The sequence below is a fragment of the Pollicipes pollicipes genome, unplaced genomic scaffold (genome assembly GCF_011947565.3).
Source record: "Pollicipes pollicipes isolate AB1234 unplaced genomic scaffold, Ppol_2.1 Scaffold_3447;HRSCAF=4054_pilon_pilon_pilon, whole genome shotgun sequence".
Taxonomy (NCBI): Eukaryota; Metazoa; Arthropoda; class Thecostraca; order Pollicipedomorpha; family Pollicipedidae; genus Pollicipes; species Pollicipes pollicipes.
In genome coordinates this window covers 8,445,903-8,469,608 of record NW_023596297.1, presented here as the reverse complement: position 1 = coordinate 8,469,608, position 23,706 = coordinate 8,445,903, and the positions used below count along the sequence as shown (strand labels likewise).

General features: G+C 50.2%; 2 protein-coding genes across 2 annotated transcripts; both read right to left on the bottom strand.

The window, feature by feature from the left end:
* Nucleotides 1–2,366: 2,366 nt before the first annotated feature.
* LOC119091883 (protein lin-7 homolog C) lies at nt 2,367–14,481 on the bottom strand. Its single transcript, XM_037214794.1, has 6 exons — nt 14,401–14,481; nt 13,021–13,086; nt 12,697–12,738; nt 12,038–12,186; nt 4,204–4,572; nt 2,367–3,711 (listed from the first exon to the last, which is right to left on the bottom strand). The coding sequence occupies exons 2-5, from the start codon at nt 13,055–13,057 to the stop codon at nt 4,207–4,209; spliced, it is 594 nt and encodes a 197-aa protein (XP_037070689.1). The 5' UTR covers nt 13,058–13,086; nt 14,401–14,481; the 3' UTR covers nt 2,367–3,711; nt 4,204–4,206.
* Nucleotides 14,482–15,647: 1,166 nt separating this feature from the next.
* On the bottom strand, nt 15,648–22,047 carry LOC119091794 (nuclear pore complex protein Nup50-like). The gene is given in 7 exon segments (XM_037214666.1): nt 15,648–15,860; nt 15,862–15,884; nt 16,869–17,021; nt 17,505–17,621; nt 18,054–18,916; nt 19,324–19,497; nt 21,827–22,047. Coding segments are annotated over 6 exon segments (1,467 nt in total). The 5' UTR covers nt 19,486–19,497; nt 21,827–22,047; the 3' UTR covers nt 15,648–15,711.
* Nucleotides 22,048–23,706: the final 1,659 nt, after the last annotated feature.

Sequence of the window (23,706 nt, the reverse complement as noted above, 5' to 3'; positions counted from 1 at the left end):
CTTCCAAAATGACTTGTAAATGTTGATTCAGGAGCGATGCAAAATCTTCACCCAATGTGGCAAACAACGTAGGCTCCCATTACAACGCTACATTGCGGATGTTGATCCATTAACAGTGTGGGGCTCGGACCAGGACATGCACCACCCCACACCGGTCTCACCCGGCCGCGGCTGTCCCCAGGGAGGCAGTGTCTGCTGCTCAGACGCCGGTGAAGTCACGTGACGTCAGTCGGGGATTGCCCCTGCGGTGACAGTACATCCGGCTCGAAATCTCCCTGAATCCAAATTGGCGCCGCTGAGACGTGTGATAAATATCCCGATGTTTATGTGCTTCGTCACGGAACATGTTTACATTAAAAGCGCATTAAGTCGCATTTTGAACGAGCTTTACTTCTGGTTCAAGACCGAGTGAATGTCCAACGTTTTTGCCCGATGCCTAGTTTTTTTCTTCTCTTCGTATGAAAGTAATAAAGCAACCCGGTTCTATAAACGAGAAAAGTGATGATCTGTTGCCATGCGTTCCACTGTCATTTTCTGACTCCGAGAGACTGGTCGACCGTTTGTCGCCCAACATCTGCAATGACTTCGATGCAATCATCTTGGCAACACGGTGTGTTTCGAACCTTATTTCAAGCATTTGCGTCGTAAAACTTGTGAAGGGGTCGTCCATCGACTTCATCCCCACCCCTCTCTTCAGCAAAATTTAGCACGACTGCCGATTGGCGCCCGGTCGCCCAGCCTCGTCAGCATAGGTGGCGCTAGTATCGCGCGGAACAAGTGACGTGTAACCTGCCGGGCTGACTGAGTTGGCTGTCCAGCAAGCATTGAGGCGAATGGTCATAGCCCGTACTCAAGAACCAGACGTAGGTCCTTATATGGTGTTTGATATCCGTGAGCGGAGGCATCATGCAATAACACGGAATATACACCATATGACAGCTTTAAAATGATCCACAAATTATAAATCATGAGAAAGTTACCTCTTACCACCCAGCCGACATGTCCCACTGGAAGCGATGAGGGTCTGAGATGGGCAGCCACATGGGACCACCTGGGCTGCCCATTTCGGTTCCATGTAGGCATGCCATGGGCAACCAACTGGGTTCCACATGGGCAGCCCGCCTGGGGCCCACGTGAGGCCTAACTGGGACCCACACGCACCCTTTCTGGGCTTTCAATTGGAACCCACATGGGCATATCTAGCTGGGACCCAAATAATCAACCCAGATGGCACCCATACAAGATCCCAGATGAGACCCATACCAACAACTCAGATAGCTCCAGTTAGACACCACCGCTCTCCCTTGTACAGCCCATCTGATTGATGGAACACCCAAATTCCAGAGACTGCTTCGTATGATCAAGTAAAGGCCAGATCAAGATTTATTCACAAAGTATTTGTGCGAAATTACCTAGTTAACAGCACCAATGTACAAAATGTACAATTTTGTTTTCATGTCCGATGCGACGATCACCACAGGATTGAACGCCCACTCTTTGTATTGCCGTTGCTGCCGTTGCCATTGTGGCGCTCCCTGCGCTTTCGCAGCCCCTCCCGCCGAAGCCATTTTCCCAGCAGCTAACACCCTCTCCACCCCGTTGCGGAAGACACTGCGGCTAGATGTGTTGCGCTGGATGGCCCGCGAAGTGATATTCACCGCGCCGAATCGATACTACACGTTCCGGGTGTAGGTGAGAATTCTTGAACAGTTTTCAGTAATAGGAAAACTGATCTAGTTTTCAGTCCTGTATCGCGTATGATCATGAGAGCAACTATGCCGGCTTCTAGTGCAGAAAGGCGAGTTAAAAAACATACCTGCGTAACAAAAGCAGTTATGCCGATTATCAAGGCAGAAATCCGAGTTCGAACAGAAACATAACGTCGTGAGAGCAGCTTTGTCAGATACAAGTGCAGAAATGCGAGTAAAAACCTAGCGGCGGCTGCCGGAGTTTAGGCTAGCAGCATTCAATGACCATAACTTGACAAGACATAACTTGTCACAACTTGATGAAAGACATATCCGTCGCAATTATTCGTAATCTTGCCCGGGCTCGTAGAAACGATTTGTCTCACATATGGATCCCAGCGTATTAACCATCCCCTCGCAGATCACGGCACTTAATGTGACGAGCCTCAACGATGCAACACAGTACACCGTTTCTAGCACATGCGAAAATATACGAATATGGGTGGCTCATATGGGACCATGCGCTGGAGCCCGCTTGCAGCCCCATACACACACATGCCCATCCGTCCCGCATGCTTCACATGTGGGCCCCATGTGGGCACATTGACAGAAGTATCGCCGCCACACCAGCAATTCATCGTCAATTATAAGCACCGTGCCAACGAGAGAACACCGAGCTCGCCGATGGAACAGCAAATTGTATTCGGTCACCGAAAGAGGGTCAACTACCACTGGACCTGCTGCAAGCCATGATGTTGTCGCAATGCCCCGATGACGGTGACCCGGCCAGCACACCCCGACCGGGTTCGGCTGAGCTGCACCCGACAGCGCTGAGAGGAGCCATGACTCCGAGCTAATGAACACTTATGGAACTCGTACGACATAGAATCACCGACATGATCCGCGTGCACGGGAACGGAGCACAGGCTCGATCTTTGTGAATGCGTAACTGAAAGCTGACGGGACTTTGTGACCACACAACTGAACGCTCAGAGAAACCGTGTGAACGGGATTCTGAACAGGATCCGTTTGCCCATAAACAATGAAAAGACCTTTGCGAATGTCAACTGAACACCGACACCCGCATCACAGCAGAACTGAACACTGGCTCGCGCAGACCCCTGGTGACCGGACGGCGGTAGGGAAGTGTGTACTCCCGAACGAGGGCCAACCCAACGCTAAACACGCAGCAGCGCAGTACAAAATTAGAAAATGATCGGAACTGAATGCAGCATCTGACGTGCTGAGAAGTGAAGCAGGACGAGCTGCGTCGCCGCCATCACACGGACCGTCTGCGGCACTGCTGACGGGCGGCGGCGGCGTCTGGTAGCGATCACCGACACACCAGCGTCACCCCGGGGGAAGATGTGGACCTGCTGTACCCCAAGGCGGAGGTTGGGGGGAGGGCTGACTGCCGCACGGCTCGCCGGCCGTCACGTGACCGCTCCGCTGGCGGCGGCCCACCTACACCACAGGGCCGACAGTGATTGCACAACAGTGTGCACCGAGTGGTGCCTATTATACACAGTCCTGTGATCAGACAACGTGAATCGGATCTGAACTACACCTCTAACCTGCTGGATACAGGGAACTTCTAAATGGCGCCTCTAGTCTCAACACACACGACCTCACGTGCGTGCGGCGGGAGAATGAACAGAACGGCCGACACTGGCAGCGGCCGAAACATTACGGATGTGCGACTAGTTGCCGCCAGGTGCTCCGCAACAAAACCCGTACCACGACCACCTCCTGCACTGAACCCAGAACTCGCGCCAAGCCGGCCGAAAACCAACACGGACACCACACACCGCAACACGCCGCTCTACCACGTGGAATAACCGTCACGCCGCCACCGCCAGGATCGCCGCCGCTGGAGTGGCGCAGACGGCTATCGGGGACAATCTTGTGAGGCCGGGCGCGTGACCCCGCTACCGACGGCGGAGCTCTCCTCTACCGCTGACTGTCGTGGCCATGGGCAGCCGTCGCACTCGCTGTGCCGACGATGGGTCTTCCTTTGCACCTCCTGCGGCAGGCACAGACCGACCGTGAGCGGCGGCGACGGCAGCTCACATATGGCTGAAAGCCGACCACGTCACCAAAGTTGTGTACATCAGGGGTTAGCTATGTGTCCACTTTTCCGAATTCGTTGAGAGGCGGGCGGAGTAACGAGACAAAGCACAGCTTCATGATTGGCTTGAGGCAGGGATTTGGTATGCTTGAATCAACACCCCTGGGGCGATCACTTGCAAGGTTAAGCGGAGCTTCGGCACCTTCCCCAACTGCTTGCAAGATTTTTACTACATCACCACATATTTGTTACCGACTGTATCAGTCTCCACGATCACATGCCACACTTAGCCATGTCGAAAAAGCCAGCGCCACCATGCCGGCACGAGTGTAACTCTGCGTGATGCATGTCACCACCTTCGGCCGACTAGCTCGTTTAAGCCCGGACCTGCGGCGCGGCACACCTGCGTCTGCCCCCCCCCCCCCCCCCCCCTCTTGCCCGACTAACCGTTCAATACTGCTGCCGCCTGCGGGCAGAACGCTGCTTGTCGAAGCGCATCTCCATCTCCTCGAGCACACGCGGCGTGTAGCGCACCACCAGCTTGACGGCGTGCTGGGCGGCCTTGAGCAGCTCGACGGCCTTCTCGTGGTGCTCGCCCTCCACCGACACGCCGTTGACGGAGAGCAGCTGGTCGCCGCGCTTGAGGCCGCCGTGCCGGTCAGCCACGCCGCCCGGGATGATGCGGCTGATGTAGATCGGCGAGTTCTGCTCCTTGCCGCCCATCACGTTGAAGCCGAGACCCTCGTCCGTCTTGGGCAGCTGGATGACGCGCGGGTGAGCGTGGCCCTCGGAGGCAGCGAACGCGGCCACCGTCGCCTGCGGCACGCGCCGGCTGGCATACCAAGTCCACACAACTCAGCCGGGAAAGACGACGACATGCTATGTGTTCAGGAAATGGCACTGACTGCTGTTTTTCTCTTCGACTCGCCGCCGACACTACGATAGAACCTGACACATGTTACAATGGGACACGAGGTCTAAAGAATGCTTCATATTTTGTACCGCAGTTTGCCGTGCTGCTGATTTATGAAGGTGCCGACGACAAATCGAAGGGCTGGCAATGTCTAATAATAACACTGATTGGGCTTTACGTTTCATCGACTGTCAGGATCACTTCAAGGTTGACAACGGTAACGTCAGCGATGAAACTTCAACTTGCCATCATGGTCACAATCGCAGACGAAGCAAGCCGGAGCAGGTCACCTGACTCCCCACTCGCGAGAGGTCGCCCGATTTGTATAATTAATGGGCCTCTGAGATCCACACTATCGTGACTCCGACTCCGGTTAAACGCGTCTTTTACCCACGGATACTAAAGCGGTCAAAAGCAGCCCCCACCGCAATACACTTTGGTTTCAAATGTTTCGATGATCAGAGATCACCGGCTGAGTTTTGTTCTTCTCCCTTGTTAATGCTTGGGGAGATGGCTACCGTTCTACAGACAACATTGAAGAGTCTTTATTTCTCTGGATTGCTTTGACGTAATGCACTAGTCTGGTTCAAATTGTCATCACATCATGATGTGCCATGTCGGGCCATCTTATAGATGCCATGCCCAAACATGCTGTTCAGTTGTTCAAGAAACTATGGGCATACATATTGCACAGTGCCAAAGTTCTGCCGTCAAAAGGCAAAAAGCCGTGACTCGATTTTCACCGATTTTTCGTTTTTGGTGTCATTTTGAAGCTTTCGCGAAGACGCCTCTGATGGTGGCGAGCATACACTTACGCGCGTTTTGTATTTCGAATTATAAGTGTGTATGATCTGTCAAAAAGCCGCATCGCGCTAACTGACCGTGATGCACGGCAGACAAAAGGCCGCAAGTACGATTTCAGCCAGACAAAAAGCCGTATCTACTGCACAGGGCACATACGGCTCTTTGTTCACTGTGCTTTGGTCCACAAGAGGAGTCTTCCGTCAGGCAAAAAGCCGCATCCGAACAAAATGGGACATACGGCTTTTTGCCGGCCAAAAGCGCTCCCGATACCAATGCATTTTCCGTCGCAAGAAACACGTATTCTCAGAAGTAGTACTACGGCTGCGTGACGATTGCGCGTGCTGCCGGTTGCACGTGCATAATTACAGAGGCGCAGGCAGGGATCGGGGGGGGGGGGGGAGCAATGGGCCCAATCTGGGATCCCCGAGGCCTGGATGTTTCTGTGAGTAGCAAAGATGATTCCTCACACAGGGTTAAAATCACCGTGATTTATCGCTGAACATCGCCTCGCCCCCGCGCCGTAAAAATCCTGGCTACGCCTCTGCTCCATCACATAAACTGCCTACTCCTCGTTCCGAAACCTGACGTATAGCCAGATTCGGCCAGCCCGCGTAAGACGGAACAACTTGGCCACTAGGTGTCTGACTGAGTTTTAACCAGAATTTAAATATCTCAATTTGACCCAATTTGACCTAAGTGAACCAACCATGGACGAAAGGAAGAGGAAAAAACCACGAGTGGTTAGAGTAGATTGGGATGACACATCTTTCGGGGAATGGCACTATGTTGCTATTTCTGATATGCGACTAATGTCTGGGTCAACGCTGGAGGCTGGAGGCAGAGTGCGACTGAGACACAACGGCAAATACTGGACCGGGACGATTGCAGCAAAGAAAAAGCGTCGTCTGGCATTCGGTAAGTGATGACCGATACTATTCACCTAACAAACATTCTGTTTGATATTCACCCATCAGTCTTGACATGCTTAAGATACATTTGCATTCGTACGAAGCCTGTCTGCCAGGGGGAGCGGGATTCCTCCCAAGTTGGGGGGGGGGGGGGGGCGACAACCATTCATAGTCACTTTTTCGGAAGTGCCGGTACGTCCAATGATACATTTTCAAAGTTTGTGGCTCAGTCCGCGTCCTCGTTGCTCCCCCCCCCCCCCCCTCCCAGGTGTCGCGCTTTCGCCATATGCATAAGTTTTCAGTCTTTAACTTGCCCTGGCTTTCGGTAAGCAGCTCTTGCACATGGCTGTGATATGGTTACTTGGAAAAATAGGTGATGCGGAACGCAGCGTTTGGTGTTTCTAACATTTTCTCGAGGAAATGTCAACTGCATCCAGTTCAATGTATCCACGTTTATAGCAATGCCCCAATTCGTTTTGTTAATGTAAACCCGCCCGTTAAACATATTTCTGGGTAGTTCATTTCATTCTCATCTCTCTCTCTCTCTCTCTCTCTCTCTCTCTCCTCCTCTCCCTCTCCCTCTCCCTCTCCCTCTCCCTCTCCCTCTCCCTCTCCCTCTCCCTCTCCCTCTCCCTCTCCCTCCCTCTCCCTCTCCCCTCTCCCTCTCCCTCTCCCTCTCCCTCTCCCTCTCCCTCTCCCTCTCCCTCTCCCATCTCCCTCTCCCTCTCCCTCTCCCTCTCCCTCTCCCTCTCCCTCTCCCTCTCCCTCTTCCCTCTCCTCCCTCTCCCTCTCCCTCTCCTCTCCCTCTCCTACTCCCTCTTCCCCTCTCCCATTCCTCTCATCTCGTCTCCTCCTCTCCTCACTTCTCTCTCTCATCTCTCTCACTCTCTCGTCTCTCTCTCTCTCTCGTCGGTCTCTATCTCTTCTCTCTCTCTCTCCTTCCGTATAGAGTAATTGTTACTTTTGCAGAGCATTGCCGCTTTCCGTTAGCGTGTCCACTTGCGGAGAGGCCAAAGTGCACATAAATCGCATCATGTATGAGACACAATAGACTTTGTCTATTGTTGAGAGCCAATAAGGGGGAACTTGAACCCACGACATCTTAGTTAGGCTGGTACGCATTAAACTATGCGATTCTTGAGCATGCTTCAAGTCGCACTACACGAATTGCTCTACTTGTTTTGGTCGTGTTATGACATGAATGGATTGTTGCGCAGCTGTTAAAACTGGCATACATTTTCTCAAATCCGAGGTTTGGTGTTTACGGACAGTTCTTGAAAAGTTCGCACACCACTGTCCCCTGGCGTTTGTTTATATTCGTTCACCCCCGACCGGCCAGCTGTTCCCAACCTCTCGCATTCACTGGTTGGTTGAGGTCAACCAGCATCCAGCCTTGAACATCTGGTGTTTTCGCATTTCAGATATCCCTGATGCGAAAACGCAGCTCGTCCCAACCTGCATGCCTACCGGGGCCCCTCCAACGGGCACTGCTGCCAGCCTGTCTACTGTGGCCACCCTTCCGGCTTCTATAACCCCACTATCGCGTACCGGAGCCAGCAATCCGCCAGGTACTAGCGTGACCCCGCTACCGGTTGCCAAGGCCGCCACTCTACCAGTTATCGCCGCCTCCACCCTGCCGGATACCGTCGCCACCCTGCCGGATACCGCCGTCACTCTGCCGGTTACTGCCGCCTTCACCCTGCCGGATACCACCGCCACCCTGCCGGATACCGCCGTCACTCTGCCGGTTACTGCCGCCGCCACCCTGCCGGATACCGCAGCCACCCTGCCGGATACCACCGCCACCCTGCCGGATACCGCCGTCACTCTGCCGGTTACTGCCGCCGCCACCCTGCCGGATACCGCTGCCACCCTGCCGGATACTGCCGCCACTCTGCCGGTTACCGCCGCCGCCACCCTGCCGGATACCGCCACCACTCTATCAGTTACCGCCGCCGCCACCCTGCCGGATACCGCCGCCGCCACTCTAGCGGTCGCCGAGGCTACTCTGCCAGCAACTGTTACAGTGACTGCGCGGGGCTCTGAGATGTGCGCCACGCCAGACATCCCCCATGGTTCAAGTGAGATGTCCTGGTTTACTGGTAACATGTCAGTATTGTTTGATAGTAATCATTCGGTCGATTTTTCTGCCATAAACAACACCAGTGACAGCCAGAGCGCTCCCATCTCTACGTCAAACGCACGTCATAACGAAGCTGCCCAATTCTGTCCTGCCGTCACTTCCAGTCCACATGTGTCACTGCGCTCAGAACCAATCCATACCGAACAGGACACTAACCTCATAGACATGGAAGCCACAGACAGTAACTTCATAGACCTGCAACCCCAAGACGCTGGCCTCTCAGACCTAGCTCCGTATGCTAGCCTCCCGGATCTGCAAGCCCCCGACGCTGGCCTAGACCTGCAAGACCCGGACGCTGGCCTCGCAGACATGCAAGCCCCGGACGCAGGCCTCCCGGACCCGCAAGCCCACGACTTTGGCCTAGACTTGCGCGACCGGGACGCTGGCCATACGAAAGTTAAAAAAAGACAACGGGCACGAACTCCTCAAAACAAAATTGAGGGCTTCAAAACCAAGCATCTGCTCCTATCAGCGCCAGTGGGCTGCAAAGAGGGTACCTGCCAGCTGAAATGTGGTCGGAGAGTTCCGGAAAATGTGCGAGAAGAGATCAATGCTGCAGTAAACTCACTGTCGTGGTCGGCGAGACGTGAGTGGTACCGTCGCTACGTAACGGATCGGGTCAGCGGGTCGAAATCAGGAGATGAGCAAAAAGAAAACAAAAGAAGACGAGTCCTTCGGTGGCATCTCCCGGTTGGCACCAAAGCTGTTCCCGTATGCAAAATATTCTTCCTGGCAACTTTGGGCTTTAAGAACGGCAATGACAAGCCAGTCCTCGCCAGTATCACTTCTCAGCCAGCAGCCCCCATGGATCGCAGAGGAAGGAAGACCCCAAGTAACAGCTCGGACAGCGCAATCATCGAGCATCACATCATGTCATTTAAGCCAGTTGCTCCTCATTATAGGTATTTGCACGCTCCGCAGCGGCGGTACCTGCCTCCGGATTTGAATACAGCCATACTCTTCAAACATTTTCAAGAAATGCATGGCACCAACATATGCTCAGAAACAAGATATCATCGAACCATGGCTGAAATGAACATAGGGTTCACAAAACTTGGTAACGAGGAATGTGCCGAATGCGCGGCACATTCACTGCATACGTGCAGGGACAACGATGGGACGTGTCTTGACTGCCAAGCTCACATCCAGCACATCAAGCACAGAAACGAGGCGCGGATCGCTTATAAGGAAGACGCAGAACGAGTGTGGGAAGGCAATGAGCTTGTCGTGTCCGCAGATATGATGCGGATCTTCCTTCTGCCACAGCTCCCGCACAAAGTCGCCATATTCACGTCTCGACTTGTGGTTTACAACGAGACGTTTGCACCGCTCGGCAAACGAGAACCGAAGGCTGTTTCGATCGTGTGGCATGAGGCTACAGCGGGGCGGGACGCGGCTGACGTATGTTCCGCCTTCGTTCGGTACATCGAGCTGCAGCGAGATGTGGAGGCCATCACGATTTGGCTAGATAATTGTTCCGGGCAGAACAAAAATTGGATACTTATTACAGGCCTCATGCAGGCCGTCAACAAGCCTGGTAAGATGCTGAATCAGGTAACCCTCAAGTTCCTCCAAAAGGGCCACACTTCGATGTCGGCGGACGCAGTCCACCAGGTCTGCAACAAGAGCCTGAAGCGTCGTAGAGTGGTGGCAGATATGGAGGACTTTACAACAGTTATCGAAGACTCGTCGAAGGTGATCGAGATGAAGCCTAATGACTTCCTCAACATCACAAGTGGCGTGAGTGCCCAGAAGCTGAAGCTCCTAACCGAGGAAAACTGCCGACCATATCTGACCTCATGCAAGGTGATCCAGGTTCGCCGTGGCCAGGACCTGGTGTTCACCAAAGCAAGCCACTCACCCAACAGCTGGCGTGCGTTCGACCTAGCAAAAACGACATTCTTCCCACGGGAACAGCCAGCGGCAAAGATGCGTCCGCGCGGTGTCAACAGAGCAAAGCTGGAGACATTGAAGCAGCAGCTCCTCCCACTGCTGCCGCCACAGAGGCGTGCCTTTTGGGAGAGCCTGACCGGTTCGTCCGCTCGGGAGCTGAACGACTAAGCGAATCATACAGGGCTCCTGATGACCCTGGACGTGTTTGATAACTGCTCCTTCCATTCGAAGCTCCTAATACTGCAACGCACGTCGGCTGTGGATCTGTTATTTTGGGTATGGTTTTGTGATGTAGTTTGTGTATCTGTTTTTTTCTGTAACACCGCTTGTTACCAGACTTTTCCATCAGCATCAGTTAGGTGTTCCGTTCAGGAGCGGAACACGTGAGGGCGGTTCCGTTTGATGCATTCTGGGGCTTGATGGCAGAAAGGTGATGAGGCTCAGTGGCAGTGAGTGATACATTTTATGGTTATCAGGTTGCCTGCGGTGTCATTGCATTTGCTTAATGTTTACATCTGTTGGCAATACATTCGATAAGTATGAGGCAGTCTTTCAGTTAACCCTCAGCTTCCGCTGGAGCTGGCAATCTGGCGACATTTTCAGACCCATCCACTAATAAACCCCACGCCCGAAATGCAGCATTCTGCTTGGATTCGGGGTCCCAAGTGCAAACAAATGCAAGTACCGGACGTGACCTTACCTAACGTAAAGCATTGTATGAAGAGAACGGTCACAAGATCCGGTGTTTATCACTTCCCAAAACTCACGGTAGGCCAGGCCGGGCCATGTTGGGTACGGGTCATCGGGCCCGGCGAATTTTGTCTCTCAATTCAACACCGAAGCATTATTTTCACCTATATCTCGAATCATTATTGCCCCCACGCAATGTAAAATATGTACAGGGTTAAGCGATACAGCGTTTTGCCTGCGAAATCCACCGCATGACTCAGTCGCGAAACTCCAAGATACGGCTTTTTGACACATACGGCTTTTTGCCTGCCGGATTGTCCCATGGGTGACGTCTCTTTCCGCAAGGCAAAACATTTTTGCATCTTAATTTAAAAACCTTACGTTTAAGCGTCTCAAAAACGTTATCTTAGGATTGGCCATGTAAACGCGGTCAGAATGGTGTATTTTTGCCCTTGCCTGTGCTTACTTTACCCTTCAATATGGGAGAAACCCCTTTTTTGTCTTTCTGAGCAACTTTATGATCGTAAAAACTCGGAGATATGGCTTTCTGCCTTGTGACGGCAGAGTTCTTTGCCGACTTTCCGGCCTGTTTAGGCATTACATGAAACCTGTAATGTCATCAGTCAAGAGACATTTGGTGCATCTATCTTTTAAGGGAGAGTGTCCAGTCATTTAACGAATTTTCGGCCTAGCTTGAAGTCACTTAAGTTTCTTCAATATGACGACTAAATCCTAAAAGAGCAGAAGGATGGCCAAAATCTCCGCAAAATGCGGTCACGTTCAACGCAAAAACCTATGCAATGCCATGTCAATGAGCTACCAATAGCAGAGCTCCACACAGTATAGGTCTCCTGTCACAGGATAAGAACCAGTTGACATTAAAACATTTGATGAGGGAGATGTTGGGGAGCTTCCAGCATCCCAAGTTACCTTGGCCGTGGCAGAGGCGCGGACATCAGGCGATCCAGCCAAGTCCACTGTCTCATACACGTGCTCATACACATCCCTGACAGCATTGAAGAAGTCTGACTGCAGCACTTTCTGCAGTGCCGCCAGCTTGGCCGTGGGCACCTCGCCCGCTGTAAGAACACAGAGTTTATGTGAACATGCACTCAAAAACTGCAGAAGAGCACTGCAGCCACATGATAAAAAGAAAAAAAATGAACCACAACATGAAATGCCATTGAAGCAAATTTTGGGTCCTGGTACTGAATTTTAAAAAAAGATAATGTTTTAAAGAGAATCTTTGAGGGGATTTGGGTGGAAACATCACCTTTTCATTTTGTTTCTGAGCACACCTTCAGCTTAGAGTAGATAATTGTTGTATGAATGATGAAAAAGTGCCTGAGCATATCTGAATATGCTTTAACCTGAGCAGCATCTTAAAACAGGGCTCAAATTCACCTTAAAATGTGTAGGGCTCAACATGGAAAAAGCTGCAGAACAGCAATGGTGCACAGCAACTTTCAGTGAGGTAAAAACTGTGTGTAGTTAAAGATGTACATTTTTTGTGTTTGTAGTAAAGAGCTGTGTGGTACCATGGAAAATGATAAATACCACAAAAATGGCACTTTTCCTGCACTGCTTACTTTTCTGAAGTTTATCCAGCAATTCTACTGCCCTCTTGACATCTGAAATGGACCAATACATCACTGTTATCAACAATAACTCATTAGAATGCATAGATAAAATGCCAAATTACATGTGTACATGAAAATTGCATAGCCATATCTTGAACTGTAGAAAATGACTGTCAACAGCATTTCACAGAAATAATGTTTTTTTATCATTAACAGCATGGAATTCCAAAAACTGATTATCACACTTAAATGCATCCAAAATGACTGGAATCAGTCATCAGAAGCACCTGCTCCACCATCCATAACCACTTTTAGTATGTCCAGATGACTTACCCCTTTGTAATGTAAGTGGCTCTGTGACAGCAGCCATCCCAAATATATTTTCAAGATTTAATGTTTCTGAAAAGGAAGGTTTTAAGCCATGGTAAACCCTGCCACTGCCATTCAATTCCAGGGTGGCTGCATCATGTATAAATACTAAAAAGCTACACCAAAAGTACACAATTGCTACAGAAAAATAAACTGTTCCAGCAAAGTTTCTAAAAACCATGGCACATGACACTATAATCATCATCTAAACTGCCTGTCTTTTATTTGCATGCAGGCTGAACAACAGTTACAAGTAAAAGTACACCATTGCTGGCCTCAAAGGGAACATACTGGTTGATGCACATGGACATATTATTGCATCCCTGTAAGCACGCACAATAACCTTCAACACAGCCCTGGATTCTCAAAACACTAAGTCAGGGCTGTGTGATGTTGGCACCACTGATGTGTGATGTTGGCACCACTGATGTGTGATGTCAGCACCAGTGAGGTGTCATGTTGGTACCACTGGGGACACAACCACACTTAACATCTGGCATGGTTAAAGGGAATGTTCCATAATTAAAGGTTTGCAGCAAGCATCAGATATGATGAAATAAGTTCACTTATACCTTTTGATACACTTTTAAGTGCAAGAGACTGCTCTAGACAACACACCTTATCTGCCTAGTAAATATGCTCCTCAATATGTCATTGTTTGATGATGCCATCATGCCTCACACGATACTGATTAACAGCCAATTAAGTTGTGTTTTACATGGGCATACAGTGCTCATGAATGCCAGACATAAACAACTTAATAATTATTTTTTCTTGGCACTGACTGCAGCATGGCCAATGGTGTGACAGGATCTGAACAATGTTATTATGACATAGGGGGCTGGGTGGCCTTAAGTCTTCCCAAAACAGCCTGTGCATCTTCACAGCCAAATAGCTCCAAAACTAGATTGGTTTAGATCTACTAAAAAACTTAATTCGGTGGGCTAGACAAGACGAGCAAACCTGTGAACTGCACAGACTGATCCTCAAGATAGAACTATTACAGTTCAAAACCCCATATAAGTGTAGAACACTCCAATGTCATATTAACTATGTCAGATGCCCATACTGCATGCCACATAACATGTCTTCGTGCAAAATCAGCATGCTCAATATTTTGAGCCTCATAATTTCACGATGGCCTAAATGGTTTTAGGTACATCAGTGATGCCATACTTTGTCACGAATATGACTAAGCAGATGGAGAACAGACTGCTGAAACATTCCCAGAAGCCATAAAGATGAATGCCTATCCCATACCGCTAAACAATGTGGTTAAGCACCCAATTATCAGATACCTGGATTCTTTGCCGCATGATAGCGCTAAACATAGAAGTATATTACCTTGTTATCCTTCCGCCCCTCCCCTCCCACCGAGTACGGTCAGTTTCATGCAGTAGTACCGCACACAAAACATGATGCGCTTCAACGGACGAAAACACCACGAACGTAGCATAGTGCTACCAGAAACGGCTACCATATCCTTCGTGAGTGGGAAAACAACTCAAACAATAATTGGAAATGATGCCATCACAGCTTTATGAACACGCACACATTCCTTCGAGATACTGGGCGAGACGGAGAAGAAGCTGATGACTCAGAGAAACCAATGTGCGAGATCATCAAATGATTTGATGTGCGCTTATAACGCGCCGAAACAACAATGCTTTCGAAGGCAAGCGTGAAAGATAACAAAAACATTTGCGTATTTGGCAGAGCAAGAGCTTGGAAATGAATGCTGCCCGCAGACGAGAGATGTGGGAGAAGCCAACTTGTTACCTTAAACCCGATGCGGTTACTAGCAAACTAATTTCATGATGCCGGAAACAAGGCGCCATATTATGCCGCTACGGCGGCCATGACAATAAACAATTTATCGAGCAGAAATTAAACTGCTAGTTTGCTATATGAACCCAACGCAGGCGAACCTGTGACGGTACTCATCGCAGGGCCTGTTCTTGCTCTAAGGGGCTCTGACCCCCCCCCCCCCCCAACCAGCAGAATATGGCCTATTGTAGGCACGCCCTTTTACAAATTTACATTAGGTGCCAGCTTGATCATGCTTTCTTGAGTGTCTTACTTGGAGCACTCGGGCGGTCTGTACAAATGTACATATATATATATATATATATATATATATATATATATATATATATATATATATATATGAACTTCAACGATTTTGGAAAGACCAAGTGTGCTAACTATGCGTCCATAAACGAGCCCTCAGTCGTACACTAAATTTTCTCGCAAACGGAAAAGAGCTCGGACCCAACCAGATCCCCACTAAAGAGGAAGAGTAGAATGTTTTGCAATCACAACACAGCAGCAAACCGACGACAGGAAGGGAAACCAAACACACGTTCACCACGCGCGCCCCAATTATACATATGATTGCAATGTATTTCGTTGCCGTAGCCACTGATTCTCACTTTCACGAGTCATTAACTTAATTGAAGCGTTACGATAAAAATAAAGCCACATGGCGTGGCAGCGACACCTATCCAACCCCGACAATGGCACGTGTTCTGCCGACTTCCAGCTCAACCAACCGAGGTCGCGCCCACCACGGTCCGGGGAGAGACAACGGGGCAATGTGGTGAAATGTATTGATAAAACGGTCGACCAAGCGAGCGAGCGGGTGGCGACGCGCAGCTATGCTTTGTGCTGCTCCAGCTGGGCGAGCAGCTCGTCGGCGTCGTCGGCGGTCTTGACCCGGACCAGCATCGGCACCGGCGCCGAGCTAGTCACCTTCGGGTCCAGCGGCGGGTTCGGCACGCACGCCATCATCACGTTGTTCTTGCCCATGGCGCTGCGTCGGGATCGACCTGGCAGGGTCGGGGTCAGGTCAGTTCCGGTTCGGATTCAGGTCAGTTTCCGGTCGGATCAGGTCAGTTCCGGTCGGATCAGGTCAGTTCCGGTCGGATCATGTCAGGGGTCACGACCCGTCCTACATCGGCGCACTCCACGCTCCCCCCCCCCCCCCCAAATGCCATCTGGAGACCACACATCGGCTGTGCCACACCCTTGTTTCAATATATCCCAACAATGCGGAGGATCCCTTACTTCTATGACTCATGAGGCCATGACAAAGAGCTAACTTGAAGAGTGTGGTGGAAAAAATAAACAAACGCCCAGTGATGGCTAGCATACTGGCATTGAAATGGGCGGGGCAACAACCAAAACAGGTTTTTTTCTTGGGGGGGGGGGGGGGAGGATCCCACGGTGTCCATTGCACTGATACCACACAAACAAATCAGTGCCAAATCCAGCAAATAGTACGGATATAGACTCATCGGCAGCCTTATTAATTAGGCTGTTCAATACAAATGGCTTCACAAGACACCAAGGTAGATGACACACCTTCAAATCACATATGCAACAGGTGATCCCATTTCTGGGCCCTGACACTTTAACTGGGACAAAATGTCATTACAATCATGGCACAACAGTTGCAAACTGCCAGCAAAAACAGAATTTTCATAAGACAATGAAATGCAGCAAATAATTCAGGTTGTATCGACTTTGAGAGCATTTCGGAAAGCATGTTGGCTTCTTGTGGCAGAAAAGTTTGCCAACGCAGTGCAACGTATCTTCGCAACCGTAAGGACAGGGACACAAATACTACTTCGCTGACAATTCTTGTCAACTTAACGGGGCTGAAAACGTTGGCCTACTTTTGCTTCTTTGAACACAGCTCATTAACCACCTACACTGAAAACACCACTCGAAAGCGCGAGCAGCCAAACCGGGTTGGAACCAACCGAGCATCTAAAAAATACCGAAGCCGCATTGTAGTCGTTCTCACGCACTTGTTAAGTTTAATGTTGAGAAGAATGTTTCCCAGGTTGGTGTCGGCACGGATCAAACACTGGAACGTCTTCCCATCGGAGCATGGCTTCAGGTACAGCATGCCGACTCCCTTCTCCACGAAAGACCCGTCCTTTTTGTAAAACAGCTTGCACCTGACAACGCACGAAGTATGTACAGAACACGGCTTAGTTCAAAATCAAGCGTTTAAATGCGGGTGACACACCTTCTCCAAGTGCATCAGTCGCCTATGAAAGCCTACTTCGATGGCGACTGGGGTTCTTGGGCGCGACGACTGAGATGGTCATTTTGCGCCCACGAGAAAGCTTGTTTCGGACAGGCCCACAAAGGCAGCACAAAAAAATGCCCAAAATGCGCGTATGTTTACACACCCGCAGGAACCAATATGAGACAATGAACCAACCATAAGGCGTCAGAAATCTTATGAAGGCAAGATGACGGCAGCCTCAACATTGCCTGACGTTACATACCCACCACCTGACCAAATAGGGACCAGCACGCACACCGAACTGAACGTCGTGTTGTGCCTACGTACGAAAGGATGCCTGTCTGACTGAGCACATAGCTTAGTGACGGGTGAACGAGGAGCGGGCCGTCGCTGGCCGCCGGACGCGTACCGCTTTGAGTAAACGGCGTCGTCCTCCTTGACTGTGGAGACGACAGGCACGGGCGGCTCTTCCGCCTCCTCCTCGGCTTCAGCGCTCGGGGCCGCAGCGCCGCCCTGGCCGCCCGATCTGGGGACGGCCGACGCGGCGGGTCAGAGCACCCGCCCGCACCAGCACGACACAGCACGGCACGGCACGACAGCGCTGGCAACCGGACCACACGACCGCGCAGTGTGCGCACACATGCGCAGTGGAGGCTCGCGGCAGAGACGACTCACGCAACGATTTCGCTCGGGAGCCACATGCGTGCCACCGATGCAGTGAACTTAGCGCCAGTGTCAGCGCCGGCGGTTGGTCGCTGGAGCCTCGGATCCGAGGCGGGGCACCCGCACTTAACTATCGAGAGACGTGAGTCATTACAGACTAGCACCTGACGACGCCTGACGATGAGGCTGGAACACACCGCGCACGGCGCGGAGTGTTCTAGATCGCTACCCAATGTCATACGGCTCCCTGCTGCTCAGAATATCGCCTGACACGACGCTTGTCCATCACACTCACTGGAATCCAAAGGAGAAGCCTCCAGTGCCTGCGGCAGCCGGAACCGAGTCAGAGGCCGCACCGGTTGTCTTTCCGGCGTTCAGGCCGAAGCTGAAGCCAGAGCTGGCGGGAGGCGAACTGGGAGTGGTGAGCGCCGCCTTGCCCGTCGGCAGACCAAAGCTGAAACCAGAGCCGGTCGAAGGCGAACTCGTCGCCGCATTCGCCGCTTTCCCGGCGTTCAGGCCGAAGCTGAAGCCAGAGCCGGCCGTCGGCTTGGCGCCGGCATCTGGCGCTTTCCCAAAGCTAAAGCCAGAGCTCGCCGGCGATGAAATCGCCTTAGCGTCGCCAGCCTTCTCTAGGCCAAAGCCGGAGCTGGCCGACGGCGAAGTCGTCGCACCCTCCGCCTTCCCGGCGCCCAGGCCGAAGCTGAAGCCAGAGCCGGCGGCCGGCTTGACAGCGCTGACCGGAGTCGCGGCGGCCGAGGCGCGCGGCACCGGAGCGGCGGCCGGCGAGGCGGCCGGTGAGGCGCCGCCGGCATGACTCGGCCCGAACCGACGCTCGATCGACTGCAGGTGCGTCTCGTAGTCGCGGAAGACGGGCGTCAGGATGCACAGCGGGTTCTTCTCGACGTGCGTCTGCAGCCAGCTGAGCAGGCTGCGGTTGAGCGCCTGCAGCTGGCGGTGGTACTCGGACGGCCGGGACGGCTCCGACGCCGGGCTGCTTCCGGCCGAGCGCAGCGGCGGCCGACACAGTCCCGCCGACGCCACCGGCGACGACGGCGGCTCCTTGGCTGCTGCCAAGAAGCCGAACGGGTTGCTTGAGTCGGCCGTTTTTGAGGCGGTGCCGAACCCGGAGAAAGCGGCGAACGGACTGGCTGTCGCTCCCTGCCACGATAAACGGGAGGAGGTCAGTGCACAAGACGAAATGCGAAACAGACAGGCATCAGTCAGCAATTAATGATGCAAGCATCTATTGTATATGCACTTGATGCTACAGTCTGCTTACGGTATCGTCCCGTCCAATCACCTAGCACCCAGTTGTAGTGCCTAATATTAAGTACACATGCAATTTTGCATTGTATTTGTATTGGAAAATGTCCAGATTCAACTGTAGATTCTTGAACATTAGGACCGAGCTGATGTCCATTTCAAGACAAATTGCTTTTTAGAAGCCCTTCTTCCCACATGCGAAAGCTCCCTATACCCTGTAATGACCTAGCTGCTCATGCCTGTTGAATGCAATCAATTGGCTGAACCAATGACCAAACTGATTCATCTGCAATCACCCATACCGAGCTGTCGGAGTGGTTGACCCTGCGACGGGCCCTCTTGATCACACGTTTCTTGAGTACTTCCTCTGAGGCCGACTGGAACTGGCCCTGGCCGTCGGTCTCGCTGTCCTCTTCGTCCCAGTTGTCATGCGTCAGCTGCTTGTCAGCACCTCTCTTGGACATCTCACTTCAACACTGTCAGACAAAAAAACACTATTAACCAGAATCAACATAACATGTACTATAAAGTTTATACAGATTCTAGGGCAGTAATGCCACAGTGCACTTCAAAAATGAAGATCTAAGTGTGGCAACAAAAAGTTGAAGCTCTGGGGCCCAAATGTTAGCACAAAACTGCCGTGATCTATATATAGGTTTTCAAATATTAAATCCTGATGTGTATTAAAAAGGCAAGTGTTGCTTAACCAACACATTATGGAAGGAGGAAAACATATAGGAAGGGGGTGTTCTACATTCACAAGGGTTTTTCAAGTGAAATGGCCATCATGAAAACCATTAAGTGCAGTTCACAGTCCTGCCCCTTTGAAGACCTAAAACCATTTAGTTTCCAAGCTATACACTGCAAAGATGTACAGAATATCTCAGGACTATTGCAAGGTCACCCAGACATCCATAACACAAAAACATTAAAATTCTGCTGTTGGCTATGCAGTTATCAGGCCATGAAAAATGCACTCTGGTTTATACCTAACATCACCAGTTCTTAACAAAGAAATTATGCTGATTCCACTCTGTCATCCAATGTCAGAAACACCTGACTAATAGTTTCCTTAAATTAAGCTACTGGTATCATTAGATTCATCTTGATGACCAGCATATTTTGACCAAGTAAAAAGTGTATGCTCATGATTTAAAAAATAATAATTTTAAGGAATTAAAGTTGGTAGATGTTGTATATTATTGCAATTCACATATAGGGAGTGCCTGTAAGCTTTTCCAATGACAGAAACAAGTAACTGACACACATCAGTAAAATGTGAGCCTCACCTGTTCCCAGGCATTCTGTTTCCAGGGTCAAAACATTCATAGCCTTACCTACACCATTTTGTGGCCTGCCATCAGTGTAAGTACTGTGTCAAAAGTGCCAGTGGGTGAAGTTACATGTTTTCCTCATTGGGAACTATGGTAAACTGAACAGCTTCAATGTTTCAAACATTGGAAAATGTTTTTTTTTCTTTAATCTGTTCCCAAATTCATGCAAATACACATTTTCAGAGCAGAAGTGTTAGGTCATACAAGTGCATTGCAGTCTTTCAACCATTGAAGGATTACAGCTTGGATGTGTTTATACCATGGGTCTTAACCATGGCTACTTACCACTAAGAACCTACTCTCATCCAGCTTTGCACAACAGGTATGCCTGACACCATGTCTGACAGTACATCCAGCAGGTGGTTAACTTTTGCAGAGACATTCCCTGGCCCTGAATTGGTTATGAAAGAGGCATGATGACATCCCTTCCTGGTTTCATAACCTGTTGGATCACCTTTGAAATGCTTAGCAACTGCATGAAAAAATGAGTAACTGCACAAATACTTGTTTTGGCCCAGATACAAAACCTTGCTGGGCCTCTTTGTACAATTGACAAAACATGTGTTTGCCCAGATAACCTTTTTAATCTTTCACTACTGTTTGGTTTCAATACTTTCTTTCCATGTCAAAAGACATCCTCAGTGATGAAGACCAGTTGTTTCCAGTTATTTTAATTTTATATTGCTAGATAGAGAATTGTTTTGTCTTCCATTCTGCTTGCTCCTTATCAATAACCATGACACCATAATAACACAAAAACCCTCTCCTTGACCATTATGATAATGTTCTAACTACATGTTCAAACTACATGTTCTTGACATTAAACAGCAGCACTCAAAAGTATGCTTAGCATTACAAGCTAGCTTATTTCATGTCATCTGATGCCTGCTTTGATATCTTCAATTGTGGAACATTTCCTTGAAACAAAACCTATGCCTCATGGTGAATGAGGCTTTTAGGTGGATTATGCTACTCATATAACCACAAATTTTATGATATGATATTCCTAAGCTGTACACACTGCACAACCAAGCTGGGATTGACAATTTTAATGAGGATAGCTTTATGTGGGGGGGGGGATGCACCTGACTACACTTTGATGATGCACTTTCCTATCAGATCAAAGGGGAATAAAAGGATTCATCCTGACAAAACTATGTTAAAATTTTTAATGTGTCCCTGAAGCCAGGCCAGATATGATCTCTGTATTAAATTAATAATTTCTTGGGATTTTCTAGGAGTACTTTGAACTCAAACCAGCAAAGCACCCTAATTCTTTGGAATATTGGTTATTCATGTGCTGAAATGATGAGCGCAGTTCCACCACCTCGCCAGTCCTGTTCAGTGTAACACATCAATTGAGCCTGGCAAACATATTTTCAAGTCCCACCTTCTTTTGAGCACATATCCTAATCTAGTCCTTTAAGCCACATGAAGTTTTGATAGCATAATCCAACAATCTCGAGCTTACCGTAAAATGATGTCACTTTTTATCACCCGGCTAAGAAAGCCTTTAATATTATCTTATATTGCACACTTGCTTGCTGGATTCCAGCAGCTCACTCAATAAGAAACACTGCCAAAAACCTTAAAAGTTTTCTTCAGACCAAAATGCACGATGCTCACGTAATATAACGTGGAGGATACCACGCGACCCCAGGCGCAAACCCAACGGTATTTTTACAGCTTTGACTGCTGTGTCCGCCCACATGCTCAACAACCAAGGGTAGCAGTATTCTTTAGCTGATTGTGTAGTGATGGACAAGAATGTCTAAAACTCTGCTTAGAAAATATTTTCCACATTTGCAACACTAAAGGGAAGCCTAGCGATTTGAAACACAATCTAGCAAAAAAATAAAATTCATCAATTACACACCATCATAGAGCTGATGCGCTGTGGGAGATATCTGTCGCGTGGCCACCAACTGGACCTCTGAATGATTCACATTTAAGGGAGATCAAACGGAGTGTTCGAATGGCCACAAGCTGAGTTGCAGCATGGGTCCCATTAGAGGACGCGTGATTTTGTGGTCGATGGATATGTGCCGTCAACCACGTGACCCCAGGTGCGTGCAATCATTTGCAAAAAACATTATACGTGGCGCGTGCGCTCAACTTTTCCATCCAGCCGCGCAGCCATAGCCTTGGCAGGGCGGGGGGGGGGGGGGGGCGTGGCGTACATGATTAACGAAGGGCTCCCTGATAGTAAAAGGTCCCTACATCGACAGATATTACTCATCTGTTAGTGAGGGCATGCTTATTTTTGTATTCTCTTCTTCCATCATTGGATTAGAAGCCAGAAGCTACCGCAAGATAAATGTAAACATTTGCACCCGCGGCGGACGCGACGCTCGCGTGCCGTTCCGCGGTCGTCGCGTGCGGGCGCTTCGAACGGTAGACGGGCACCGTCCTTTGTGCATGGCGCGAGTCTCGGCTGTAAACGGTATCAAGGTTCAGGTGATTCGGAGAACTCGCGCTAAATGGCAGGTGGCGGCCGCGCTGGCTCGGAAAGCCGAGACAGGTCGCCGAGCGATGGAAAGAGCTCCGAATCAGGTGTTCCAGGTGCCAAAGCGGGGTGGTGCGCATGCGCGATGGAAAGGCTTGTATCAGTCCGGTGCTCACCCTATGCAAGTCGTGGACCTCGGCCAATCGAAGCGCTCTGTACCGCGGCCACTCTGGAATAGGTGGAATAGGTTCCTGGGGACGGGCCAAAGAGGGCGAGACTCTGCGACCTTTACGGGGGTTCCTTGATGTGCTGGTAAATGACTGCACGCAGAAACATGACTCGTATAAAATGTGCAATCGATCTTTATTCATTGTGCAGGCTACTGCCAAAGCGAAAGACTGTGTCTGGGTCTGGGGAGTTACGGATTAAGTTCGAGAAGCTTTGGACTTTGATTACGGCTATTGATATAATATAAATGTGCAGCGAACATGTTTTTCCCTTCCTGGTGCGCTGTACCGGAAATGCCCCGCGGTGAACGCTAAACGAACACTTCCGGTCCGCACACCCATACCGTGTGGCAGGCGGAGCAAGTGTGCGTAAAACTGAACCACTATGCATGGATGTAGCCACTAAGTGTCATGTGGTATTTCAAGGTGAGGGCTGCCGCGAAGCGCTGGCCATCAACGCGTGGTCTCTACATAAATTCCGACCGAACTGTCAATTATCCGACAAAATTATGCGCTAAACGATTGCATGAAATATATCACTGCCGCCCTCCATTTTACAATAGTCCAGTGGACCCTTTCTGCACCGATAGAACTCAGAAGCTTTGTTATAATTTCTATCTGGGTTCTACAGAAATGTCAGCTGGGACCCCGCAAATGTAGGCTGTAGATAAAAACGGG

Excerpts from the sequence above, each read along its gene's own strand:
- LOC119091883 (XM_037214794.1), bottom strand. The coding sequence starts at position 13,057 with ATGGCTGCTGTCACAGAGCCACTTACATTACAAAGGG. Across the intron at positions 12,739-13,020 it reads GCCACTTACATTACAAAGGG|ATGTCAAGAGGGCAGTAGAA; the intron begins GTAAGTCATCTG and ends GGTCCATTTCAG. Across the intron at positions 4,573-12,037 it reads GCGCCTCTGCCACGGCCAAG|GCGACGGTGGCCGCGTTCGC; the intron begins GTAACTTGGGAT and ends CGCGTGCCGCAG.